This window comes from Stegostoma tigrinum, chromosome 12 (genome assembly GCF_030684315.1).
Source record: "Stegostoma tigrinum isolate sSteTig4 chromosome 12, sSteTig4.hap1, whole genome shotgun sequence".
Lineage (NCBI taxonomy): Eukaryota > Metazoa > Chordata > Chondrichthyes > Orectolobiformes > Stegostomatidae > Stegostoma > Stegostoma tigrinum.
This window is the reverse complement of record NC_081365.1, coordinates 30,143,541-30,156,745: the sequence shown is the minus strand read 5'-3', so window position 1 is coordinate 30,156,745 and position 13,205 is coordinate 30,143,541. Positions and strand designations below refer to the sequence as shown.

Below are 13,205 nucleotides of genomic sequence, written 5' to 3'. Positions count from 1 at the left end.
ATGTCGGCAAGCAATCCTGTTAAAAGAATCCCTCTTCCAAATGTACTGTGCCAATAAGTATATCTCTCATCCATTTGCTTTTCCAAGCACCTGCACGCTAACCTCTGTGTGGTGGTTGCACATTCTCCCCATGCCTGTTTGGGTTTCCTCCCATTGTCCAAAGATGTCAAAGTTAGATGGAATGGCTATGCTAAATTGCCCATAGAGTCCAGGGGGATTTGGAACCTAGATTGTTTAGCCATGCAGGGTTACCAGGATGGCTGAGGGGGGTGGAAGGAGTTCACGTTACCTGAACTATGTACAAACACAAAGGTCAGGTAAATTCATTCACCACTTCAATATAAATAAACTCGGCTGAAACACTGCAGCTGACTATTCAACAGAAGATTAAAGGCTATAAATACATTACTGTTTTCCTATTCCAATGGACAGAATTAAAATATTTCAAGTTCCCACCATAATTCTTCAAATTCTGACAAAGCTTTCATTATGTAAATGCAGAAAAGATTCAGATCACAAAATGGGTGAAAATCAAATGACAAACTTTTGCAAAATTTTACTCAGATGCTTGAAAACTCATTTTATTAAGTATTAAACCGGTATACAAAAAAAGTACCAAAGTATTCAAATAAATATAATGTAAACAAACAATAAATTAGACCACAAACTTGCCCTTCAAATATAGAAACAATAGTTTACACTTACATACAAAATAATTTTTTTGGCCGGTGGTTAATTGTGACAGGCTTTTGGTGAAAGCACGCTGTTCCTGTCCAGACTAAACAACATCTAAATTTGGTAGGTCATATTGAAATTACTCAGGATTAAATTGTGCCACAGACTTCAATTCTGCTCAAGAATATATTTTTTCTTAAATCACTAACTTTGTTCCATTAGATTCCTGGGATAGTGCTCCAACTAATCAACTGTTTCAACATAATTAACTGCCATCAAGAGATAATTTGGGCTTTGATCTCAATTTTGTTCATTGGCCAGATTATCAGATTACATGGCTAAATTTGTCAAAACAATGGGAAATTAAGAACATAGAGCAAAACAAAGAAGGGTCAATGGAGCCAAACCATTAACACCTCTTTCTCTCCAAACCTGTCAAGCTTTTCCAGCAATTTCGGTTTTGTTTCTGATTTTCAGCATCTACAGTTCTTTGGGTTTTTTTGTTTAATGGTGAATTTAAGTCTGGCCCAGATTCTACTCAATGCAATATCAAATTGATTCTCTCTTGATTTTCAAATTAACATGCCAAAATGGAGGGTCCTAAAATTCAGGAAAGTTGACTTTTAGGTGGAGACCCATCGTTACAAAATGAATTTCTAAAACAGTAATTCATTTATGCTTTTCAACTGATGGAACTCACATGTTGATGTCAATTTGTTGCAGTTGTCAATTTCCCCCTATTTTTGTCTCTACAAAATAAGAAACCACTTCAGATAATTCATGGGGAAGATGGTTTTCAGTGGGTAATAAAAAGTATATATCTAACAGATATACACACACACACACACACACACACACACACACACACACACACACAGGCTAAAGTCAAAGATCTCATTCTCGGACCAGGATATAAAATACTTCTGCAAATTCACAAATTGCTTGTGAACCTCAACTGCTTGTAAATCTTATCAGCTCTATTCTAAAACATTAGGTTATGGTCTACAGGCTTTATTTACATTTTGTTACAAATAAAATTGACATCTGACAGTACTGAGAAAGCTTTATGTACAAATGAAGGTTAACGAAACTGCTTACAGTGACAAATCAGTTCCTGCTATCCCGTCAACCACAAAGAAAATTTGTTTTAAAAAGCAAAGCAAAAGGTGTATTACTGTACAGATGAGGTAACTTAAATTTGATTAACAAATAACTGCATTTCAAAAGTTCTCACATCAACAAAACAGTGTATTATACATGTAAAACACAAAGCTTGAAAAAGGCAGAAAGATGGTTATTGCAAAAATATTGATTTGGAGAGATACTGACCTTTGTGGAATTCAATTATCATAATCTTTGTCTTCAGTGCATGCTGCAGAGCATTTTTACTCCAGTACAAACAAATCTGAAGACTATGCACTTGTTCCAAGAATAAGTAAATTTGAACCAGATTTCAAATCCCTACAGGTTAAAGCAATGACAGTAAGAACATAAAAACTTCCACATGTAAGATTGGGAATTCTGTGACTTATCAGTTTGCTCACCCCAATTCTTTTCTCCACCTTTCCCCCAACCCATATAGTTAACAATTCTTACATGTGGCACAGACATTATTAGGGTTCATAAATTTTAAATGCATATTTCTTACAGATATTCATCCTTGAACCAAAATAAGCAAAGGCCAAAAAGAACTTTGCATCATTTGGAAGTGTAAAAATTGCCACTAAAAAGATGTGCACCCAGGTTACGCTAAAGTCAAATGGTCACTTAATACTTAATCGCTTGGATATAATTTCCTTTCTTTACACTGCTTTTGTAAAATGCAATTTGGTTGAAAAATGCGATGTTTTTGAGCAAGAGGTACATGCATATCTTAGTGGTTAGTTATTATTTGTCATAACTTTCACTAGAAACTACTTCGAAGTATCGAGGATATGTTTCATGCATAATATCAATAATCCAAATATAAGCATTCATATATTCATTACATAAAATGACACAATAAATCACTCATATAAGGGATGTAACTTTTTCCAGTGTTAGTAACATTTTCTTCAGCTTTAGTCTCTATATACAAGTTCAGCTGCAAATAAACCTCAGATCAGTAGCCCATTCCATGCCACACATCTAAATGTACAATGAAGTTCAAAGGAATTGCTCCGAACCACATGGTTACACATAAGATAGAATAGTACAGGCATAGCAACCTGTTTTGTTTTCATTTTTGTTATAATTTCACAGAAGTAGTTCTCCAGTAAGTTAATTGCTCATAATGTTATCACTGACAGCATAACACAATACAATACAAGATATATTTTGCAGGCTTTGACAAGTCAAAGTTAATTTTATATGTGATGCTAGGTAACAACAGTTTGGTTAATTACTTGACATCACAGTTCAGCTTGGTTTTGTCTTCACTGGATGCTCACAGACACATGGAAGATTAAGGAATAATGGTCATGCGCAATGAGCTGGTTAAAGAAATGCTGAATTCTATTGTAATGTCTCACATTAGCTTTTAGTACAATTCGAAATCGAATGGTTTTCAATTCAGAACCATATCTGCAATGTATTTAGTCAACTTCATTAATGTTTGGTTTGCAGGCCCAATAAAGTTTACTCTCTCCCAAGGACAGGCAAATAAATTATTCCACAATAGTAAAGAAATGCACACTTACCAAATACACAATTAACTGCTTGCGGTTTCATATTTAAAAGAAAACTCCATTATAGCTACTTATATATTATTTTAGCTTTTGATTAGCTGATTATAGGTTGTCTATCAACGGTTCAAGAATTAGAATCCTTGGGATACAAAAACAGGTCTACTAACAGTGTAAATTAGAATGTGAGAGAAATTATGGTTGCAGAAATCTGTCAAAACTACAATAACATAATCTCTTCTTGGCAGAGTAGTGCTAAATCAGTCCGTCATGAGCATCACCTCGCACCATAAATAACATTGTTGCAATGGTGAAGAACATATTTCCATCAATAAAGACGACTAACAGAAACAAGTTAGCAAATTGATGACATTCTAGATTGCTGCTACATAAGTTTTGCCAGTGTGGTATGCAAATTCGCCACTATCATATGTCATACAGGAATGGAATAATCTTGGACATGCTATCATGCCAACAGGTGGTGTGCAGAGATGTGTAGATTTTGAACCAGGAATTGTGAATGTCTCAGTACACTGACGGAAGAGAGTAAGTGTTATTCTTCAGAAAATAAAAACCATTCAAAAAATTTTAAGATTGTAGGCTGAAAATCATTGCTCTGGAATGTTGACAAGAAAATCTAAATAATTAATTGTTAATATTTTATGTAAATCACATTCTAAGAGCTTTTGAAAGAAATAAACTGTAACTATCACAGTAATATTTCATTTCTGAATGGAGTATTTTTCAGCGTGAATATTTCTATGTCTTCATATATTGCTTTCACGTTAATATGCATATTGTCAAAAAAAAATGACCTTATCAGCACTGTTCTTAACTGAATAGTTAACTAGTTATTGGCATCTACTCAATGCTTTGGGATTAGTTCATGAATTTTTCCTTGTACATCTATACAGTCCACAATGTCAGTTTCAATGACAGCCACTTCTGGAAACTTGGTATTACAATCACCAGACATTTGAATTTGAGCACCACAAAGGGATTCATGAACATTGTTCACAGTACCACATTCTTGTGAACTGCATTCTGTCCTCCTGCTAAAATTTGGTTCATCATCTTCGGCATCCAGTTGCCTTAATGAATTAAGATACTGCTGTATAAGACTGCTGTCCTGCTCACTGTTATCCGAGTTTTCTTTACTACTGGGTGTGCGGCTGGAATCTAGGGTTTCTGGCTCCTTGAACTCCTCAGTCAAACACTCGTAATCTTTTGTAACAACGCAGGGGACTTCTACAACTGTGTTTGTGCTCCCTGTTGAAGAACTCCGACGAGAATTCAAGGAATCTTGGAGACAATTACGGGTGATGGCTGAGGACTGAAAGCCAGAATCAGGAAATTCTTGCAACGAACATCCCAAGTGAGTATCTTGTCCAGAAGTAGGATTCGGGTGGTCATTCAAGAGAAAGGACTGTGGTGTGCCTTCAAATGAATGAATAAACGTATGCTGTGGGGAAACGGATTCTTTAGCATGGGGCTGCAATGCTCCATTCTGCTTCTGAGTCATGCATATTTGCCATTCTTGGAGGCTCCGAACCTGCAAAAAGGAAAAGAACAGCCCTGAAAGACTAGAATGAAAATATGCCACATAAATAGCTTTTCTGAAATCTGTAAGATTAAATGCACACATATATTTTGTACATTTAACATTATAAATTTCCATTCACTTATTTATTGGGCTGAACGCTAACGCTCAAGAACAAGTGGGTTGGGTTGGGTCGGGTCAGGTCACTTGTTAAAATTTTAAACCTATTTCTAACTTATGTGATGACTCATTTGATGGGAAAGACTAATTGCTTTTGTGCAACCAAAGTGGGCTGGTGAGTATTCAGAAAGGTTATTCAGTTTCTTGACAATGACAATGGCAACTATTTGGAATCTAGTAAGGACCAAAGAGTAAATAGAAAGCTAATTACAGTGGGGTTGAATGAACCTGCAATTTCTGTTTGGCAGCTCTGAACCCAGAGTATTCATGTTAATGGGGAAACAAAAGAAGTTCTCTCCAAGTGGAATAGTTTTCTATTTGGAGTCTTCAAACAGATCCTGGTATTGATGCAGGCCTCTGAGAATAAAGCAGAGACAGTGTTAATGTGCTTGTTAAATAGTTACAAAGAACAGGATGTTGAAAACAGGAAAGACAACTGATTATGGATTGGCTAAGACCTACTGCTGCTGTATCAGTACTGCCAGAGTTTATCAGACCAATTATAAAAAGATTGAAGAAAGGAGGTTTCAGACATTTAGGCCATCAGAACTGTTGTGATCCAAGGGAGAAACTATTCATAGATCTCTACCTCCTCAGTTGTAATCACTTTTGGGTGACTTTAAGATGGAATACAGACAATGATGAACATTACACTAGGGCGCAAGCTTTGATTTTAAAATGGACCAGTTAAGTGGCCACAGAGACACAAATACAATGCTAGCTTTTGAAAATTTTAAGGAGGCAGCGTAATGTACCAGTTAAATTTCAGTGATGTAGCACATGGAGTCAACAATCAAGTATTTTGCTTTCAAAGCAAGTGGTACAATTCAGACCCCGTTTAAAAATTTTTGTATTGCTATTGTAAAGTCTTACATCCACATTTACAGTGGAAACTTCCAATGTTAATTTGTCAAGACAGTAATTGTATCCGACACACAGCAGATGAAGCACATCAGTAAATGAGTAAAAGACAAACAGTGAAATAAACTAACTGGTAAGTTTAAAGACTGTTTCTTTTCCAGCAGTAAAAGGACATTTAAAATTGTCCAACAAATGAAGGCCATCAAGAACGTCAACTATTTAGTTGATGTGTTGCTGAAGTGACATTCACCAGAAGGTAGTCTTTCACATTTAAAGGTGTGGATAGCTAGTCTGGTCAGCTCTCCCTTGTTACACTGTAAATTTGGGGACAGAATCTAGGAACACTTTGTCCTGGTGTTTTCGGACAGATTTCAACAATGGCATGAAATTCCACAAGGAATGCTGTGTATGTACATCAGTTCAAGGGAGAGTACTCCAAATCACTATAAATGCAGTTTGGAACTTTCTCAGATCATGACTGTCTTGAGTTGCAAACTTCACGAGACACCCCTTGGCAACCATTTTAACAGTTTGTCATTGTCTGCTTTTGACTAAATATTTGCAGGTCCTGAAGCTTCCACTACCACAGTACCCCACAAACCTATTTTAAGATATGAATGCTTTTTAACCAGAGATGACATTTATATTTTAAGTTAATTATCTCAAGCTTCTACATTAACCAGATCCTTCCTCAAAGAAGCAGCAATGGCGTACTTGTCTAATCATTTCCAATTTTTTAATCCTACTTTGATTATTGGAAATATGAGTTTTGCTTTCTTACTTATTGCAATTTTGGTGTGATGTGCAATGTGCCATAGCTCTTCACCTGTAATATTCACTTTTCAAAAACACAGTTACTACTGAGAATAGATTCACTTATTTTTGTGATCAGAAAGTTCATTGAGCCACAAGCACCAATGGAAGTTACCTGGTTCCATAAAAACCTTACAGCTTCTTCTTGCACCATCCTTTGCATACGTTCTTCTTCACATTCTTTTCTCCATCTACAAAAGGTCCAACATAGATCAAAAGAAGGTTGAAACATTTTTGGAAAGAACATATTCAAGAGGTAGGGAGTGTAACAAAGAGTATGCAGGTTGTTGAGGGCATATTGATGAGGGAGAGGATGAAGGCAAATGGAAAAAAAAACTTCTTCTCACTTCCTCTTCAGCGGTTTCCTTTTAAAGATTCTGACACTTCTCATAGATTCAGAGCCCTTCAAATTGAATAACAGTGATATTGCCAATGAAAACGATTACTTTTCTTCTACTATGCAAAATTCACAACATGGCACAATCCAGTGAGACTAAACTTAACAAAATTAATGTAAGCAAAATAAAAATCAAGGAAATAATGCACTAAAAATTGACAAATTCCAAATACTAGATGGTTTTCATCCCAGGATTTGAAATTATGTGAGCATATTGCATACGGACTGATGGTAGGCCATAAGGCAAAGCAGCAGGTATAGGGCACTCAGCTCCTTGAGCCTGCCGTCATTCAATGAGATCATGGTTGATCTGATAATCCACAGTGTCCTGCTTTAGCTCCATGAATTTTGATTCTTCAGCAACTAAAAATCTGCCTTTCTCAACCTTAAACATTCTTAATGACCTAGTCTTAACAATTCTCCGTGGTAAAGAATTCCACAGATTCACTACACTCAGAAGAGGTTCTTCATTTGTCTTAATTGGTGACTCCTTAATCAAGATTATGTCCTCCCTGGCCTAGACTTTCCCACTACGGGAAACAATCTACTCTGTAACTTCATTAGAATCTTGTATGTTTCAATAAGGACTTCTCTTATTCTGCACAGGAGTACATGTCCAGCCTATTCAACGTCTCCTCAAAAAAATTTCTCTATACTCAGAATGAAGCTTATGAACCTTCTCTGGATCATTTCTGCTGCCAGTAATATTTTACCTTAGACTAGGGGAATGTACTGAAGAGAAATCACCAGACTCGAAAATGTTAACTTTGCTTTCTTCCCATAGGTGCTACCAGAACCTGCTGTGTTTTGTCAGCAATTATTTTGTAGGATGGGAACAAAACTGTTCACAGTATTCCAGCTGAGATCTGATTAGCACCTTGTATAGTTTTTGCAAGAGTGCCCTTCTTTAATATTCCATTCCCTTTGAAAAAAAGCTAGCAATCCATTCATTTCCCCTACTACCCACTGAATTCATATCGTCGCTTTTTGTGATTCATGCATAAAGAACTCAAAGCCCACTGTGCTGCAAGCTTCTGAGTCTCTCCATTGAAATTTCTGCCATTTCCCCAACATCATATTCCATCTAGCAAGTTTTTGCCCAATCATCCAACTGCTTTATATCTTTCATAGACTCAATAGTTCTCACCACGTGCCTTCCAATTTATTCTTGTGTTACCCACGAACCTGGTGAAAGTGCATTCACTTCCTTCATTCAAGTCAGATATATGCGTTATATATTGCAAATAAATGCCTTTAATCTTTCAAAGTTCACTTGTTTGGGAGCCATCCTTCATATTGGAAAATTGCTCATTACTGTACTTTTCAAGACAGAAGAAAATAGATCATGATGCACCAATTATCCAATACCAGTTGTTGGAAAATTACTAGAAATTGGGCTGGATTTACATCTACCTAGTAAACCTAGTCACTCATATGGACTTTCAAAGAGACATTTGATAATGTCCTTCATAAAATACTTAATTAAAAGTTAAAATTTAGCATTGTAGACTGGTACAGACCTGTTAGAAAATTGTATCTAGGGACAAAGAGCAGCAACAAAGACCAACTACTCCAATTGAAACGATGTGTTGCGAGTCCTCGGCAAAGGGTCTACTTTAGACCACAATAATTCACTAAATGTTTTAATGATCTACATTTTGAGAAGATTTGTAGCTCAGGTTGAGGTTCTGGATGTGAGTTTGCTCGCTGAGCTGGAAGCTTAGTTTTTATGGAGTCTATTGTGGGCATCATTGATCATTTGGCTAGTGGGGTGTTAAGGGGAGGTTTGTATTTGAGACATTTAGGTAGTACCTGTTTCCTCAGGCATTCATGTAGGAAGTACAGCTAAAAAATAACCTTCCGGCTCAGTGAGCAAACTCACATCCAGAATGATCGACATAAAAGGGTAGTAAAAAGTTACACATCCAAGTTTATGATAACCACAAAAATCAGTGGCAGTGTAAGCAGATTAAATGCAAGTATAAATTTATGAAGAGATATTAATTGAGCAAGTGATTGTGCAAAAGGATTTTAATGTAGACAAATGTGAGTTCATTCACAGACTGACTATCCATCATATCCATAACTCTCAATTTTATATACTTCTATCAGGTCTCCCCTCAGCCTCTGATGCTCTAGGTAAAACAACCCATGTTTATCAAAAATTTCCCTAAAGCTAATACACTCCAATTCAAGCAACATACGAGTAAATCTCTCTGTATCTTCAAAGCCTCCACATCTTTTCTACAGTATGGCCACTAGAACTGAACATAATACACCAATTGTGTCCTAACTAAAATTTTACACAGCTGCAACATTACTTGCTGACTTTAATACTCAATGCCCAACTAACGAAGGCAAGCAGTTGGGTGATTGGGCAAAAACTTGGTAGATGGAATATGATGTTGGGGAAATGGCAGAAATTTCAATGAAGAGACTCAGAAGGTTGCAGCACAGTGGGCTTTGAGTTCTTTATGCATGAATCACAAAAAGCGACGATATGAATTCAGTGGGTGGTAGGGGAAACGAATGGATTGCTAGCTTTTTTTCAAAGGGAATGGAATATTAAAGTAGGGCACGCTTGCTAAAACTATACAAGGTGCTAATCAGATCACAGCTGGAATACTGTGAACAGTTTTGTTCCCATCCTACAAAATAATTGCTGACAAAACACAGCAGGTTCTGGTAGCATCTATGGGAAGAAAGCAAAGTTAACATTTGAGTCTGGTGATTTCTCTTCAAGGCAAGCATATTTCAGGCTTTTTTTAACCATGTTATTCACTTGCGTTGCCATTTTCAGGGAACTATGGACTGGCACCCTAAGACCCCTCCCTATGTCAATGCTCCTATGGGTCCTGCCATTTATTGTATACTTTCCACTTGCACTTCATCTCCCGAAATGCATCACCTCACATTTGTCCTGATTACACACAGTCATTTCACTGCCCAACTTTCCAACTGACCTATATAAATCCTGCCGTATCCTTTGATAACCTTCTGCACTTTTCATAACTCCACCAAGTTTTGTGCTGTTTGCAAACTTACCAATCAGATCTCTTACATTTTCACCTATTTAGATATAGTAAAAGTAGAGGTCGCAATAATGATCCTTCTGGAACACCACTGTTCTTAGATGTCCACAACTACCCTCTGTCTTCTATGACCAACTCACTGTGGATCAGCAAATACTTGGCGGAAAAGGTTTAAGGTTAGAGGGGAAAATGAAGGAAATGCGTGAGGCAAGGTTTTTTTGAGAAAACACATATGGCAGTAAGTGCCTGGAACATGCTGCCAGGGGAGGTGGTAGAAGCAGATACAATAGCAAAGCTTAAGCAGCATTTAGACAGACACTTGAACAGGCAGAGAACACAGGCAGACCATATGAGGCAGATGAGATTAGTTTAGATAGCATCATGGTCAATGCAGACAAGGTGGGCGAAAGGGCCATGTTCAAGGACCCAATTAGAATGCAATAAAGTATTTCCCAAAGAATGAAAAGTGAGGAACAGCGGGAACCAAAAAGACTTAGGGTCCCAGGTATGTCTCACTTAAAATGTCATGAAAAGTGATCCAAAATGTTTATGCGATATTGACCTCTATTTATTGAGGACAAGAATCCAGGAGTAGAAGTGATGCTACAGCTATACCAAGCTCTACTTTGTCCAGTGCTGGTGTCCTGTGAACAATTCTGGGCATTAAACCTTAGATAAGGTATGTTAATTTCAAAAGGAGTACAATGTACATTTACCAAAATGATAAAGGGTTAAATTACAAAGAAAGATTAAACAAACTAACGTCATAGTCCCTGGAAATTAAAAGACAAAGGGTTTGACCAGAGTTCTAAAGTTATTAAATGGAATAAATAGGGTACGTAGAAAGAAACCATTTTTACTTAGTCATAGAGTTGTATCTTGGGGAATCTAGCCCTCAGAGGCATTGTCTAAAATGTTGAGTCAGACCTTTCAACAATGAAATTAGGCAATAGATCTACACCTAGGTGATAAAACTCTCATCTACAAATGGCAATTCATGCTACATCAGTTCTTAGGTTTAAATCTGAGCTTGATTAAGTCAGGTATATTTAAAACAGAATTCTCAGAAAGAACCCCTCCCTCTCAAATATTTCACCTGATTACTTCTTCAGTTAAGTATTGTATATGTTGTTGCATCCTACGCAGCCGGATTTCACAACGTATTTCCTTTGCCTTTTTATCACAGTTCCTGGTATAGAATCCTCGCCAGAGTGCTTGAATCTTTACGGCTGCTTTATTAATTTGATTTAGAAATTCTGGGTTTGGCTCAACTCTTTCAGATGAGCCAGACTTATCTGGCTTTGAGTCTTCTCCTATCATCTTCTGGTCAACTTCCACTGATGGGCATTTGGGCAATCTGTTGTCCAGCAAACTGTGCTCTTTTGATAATGCAGCTGACTCCAAGCAGTTGTTTACACTTGTACTAACATTTACACATGATTTCATTGGACTGGATACATGGAACAATTTGCTGTCATTCTCTTCTTCACTTTTGGAAATGGCTTTTTCCACCCATCCTACATAGTTTTCTGTTCTTCTTGCAGCCCTCTGATATTTTTGATCATCACTATCCTCATGCATATCCCCAGTTTCCAAATGCAACGATGACACATCAGCTTCTACAGCTAGAATACGTCCAGGAAGCCTTTGATCGCTGGAAGGTGAAAGAGGAGACATTGCATTGGTTACAGGCATAAATGTAGATTCTGAAGAGAGAAGACTGCAATTAAGCTTGTCCTCATCAGTCTGGATATCCTCCAATAAGAGCTCACTCTGACAAGACCCTACAGTCTGTCTTGATGAGAACTGCTCGACAGTTTGACATTGGTCTCCAAGGTCACTTGCACCAACCCATGCGTTAATTCGAATTACATGTTCTACAAGATAACAAAACAAAAGAAATTTAACTTTGTAACATGTAAACAAAGTTTCTTTAAAGCAATGCTGTAAAAACTCATATTCCTTCACATCAATTCTGCTCAAGGGAAACAGTCATGTTTGGTTTCTGTTCTTATAAAATGAAGCAGTGGAGGTCGCCGCTACCAGCATGTTTCAACCGACAAAGTCTTCACCACAGTCCCTATCCCGATGTTAGATATAATTTTGCAATATCTTGGGTAGATTCACTGCCATCGATCATTCTTAGTGATATTAGACTAGGCTACTAATAACTTGTGGGAAAAATGCCCACTTGATACCCGAGACAGGAGACGAACTCAATCTTGATAAACAGTACAAGGTTTATTGCATATTACTTAGTATGTAGTTACATCACATCAAAGACACACCATTTTCTCTTAATCTAACAATTAATACACATTACTGCTTTAACTACATGCTGAAAACATTCTTTCAATAAAAGTTTTACCTAAGGGATTAGTACACAAAACTAAACATGGGATTGGAAGTACGATACTGACATGGATAGAAAACTAGTTGCTAGACAGAAAACAGAGGAGGAATAAACAGATCTTTTTCCACGTGGCCTTTACTGACTTGTAGGGTACCACAGGGATCATGGAGCCAGATCCTTCAGCTCAACTGGTCAATGCCAACCTTGTTCTTAAACTAAACTAGTCCTATGGTCATGTGTTTGGCCCATATCCCTCCAAGCATTTCCTATTGGTGTACTTATCCAAACATCTTTTAAACAAGATAACAAAGTGCGAAGCTGGATGAACACAGCAGGCCGAGCAGCATCTCAGGAGCACAAAAGCTGACGTTTCGGGCCTAGACCCTTCATCGAGCTCTGATGAAGGGTCTAGGCCCGAAACGTCAGCTTTTGTGCTCCTGAGATGCTGCTTGGCCTGCTGTGTTCATCCAGCTTCACACTTTGTTATCTTGGATTCTCCAGCATCTGCAGTTCCCATTATCTCTGATCTTTTAAACAACCTAACTGCAGCTACATCTATCACTTACTCTGGCAGTTCATTCCACATACCAACCATGCTGTAAAAAAAAAGTTACCCCTCATGTCCCTGTTAAATCTCTCTTCTCAACTTAAAAATATGCCTCCTAGTTTTAATTCCCCCATCTTAGGGGAA

General features: G+C 37.3%; 1 protein-coding gene across 3 annotated transcripts in view; it reads right to left on the bottom strand.

Moving 5' to 3' along the window:
- Positions 1-602: 602 nt before the first annotated feature.
- Positions 603-13,205, bottom strand: part of cep97 (centrosomal protein 97) — a 47,545-nt gene continuing 34,942 nt past the window's right edge. For all 3 annotated transcript variants that reach the window (XM_048540911.2, XM_048540912.2, XM_059650253.1), the window contains 3 exons: positions 11,258-12,038; positions 6,848-6,923; positions 603-4,890 (listed from right to left, as the gene is read on the bottom strand). In XM_048540911.2, the coding sequence (XP_048396868.2) occupies positions 4,204-4,890; positions 6,848-6,923; positions 11,258-12,038 (1,544 nt within the window). In that variant the 3' untranslated portion in view covers positions 603-4,203. The remainder of the gene's footprint in view (positions 4,891-6,847; positions 6,924-11,257; positions 12,039-13,205) is intronic.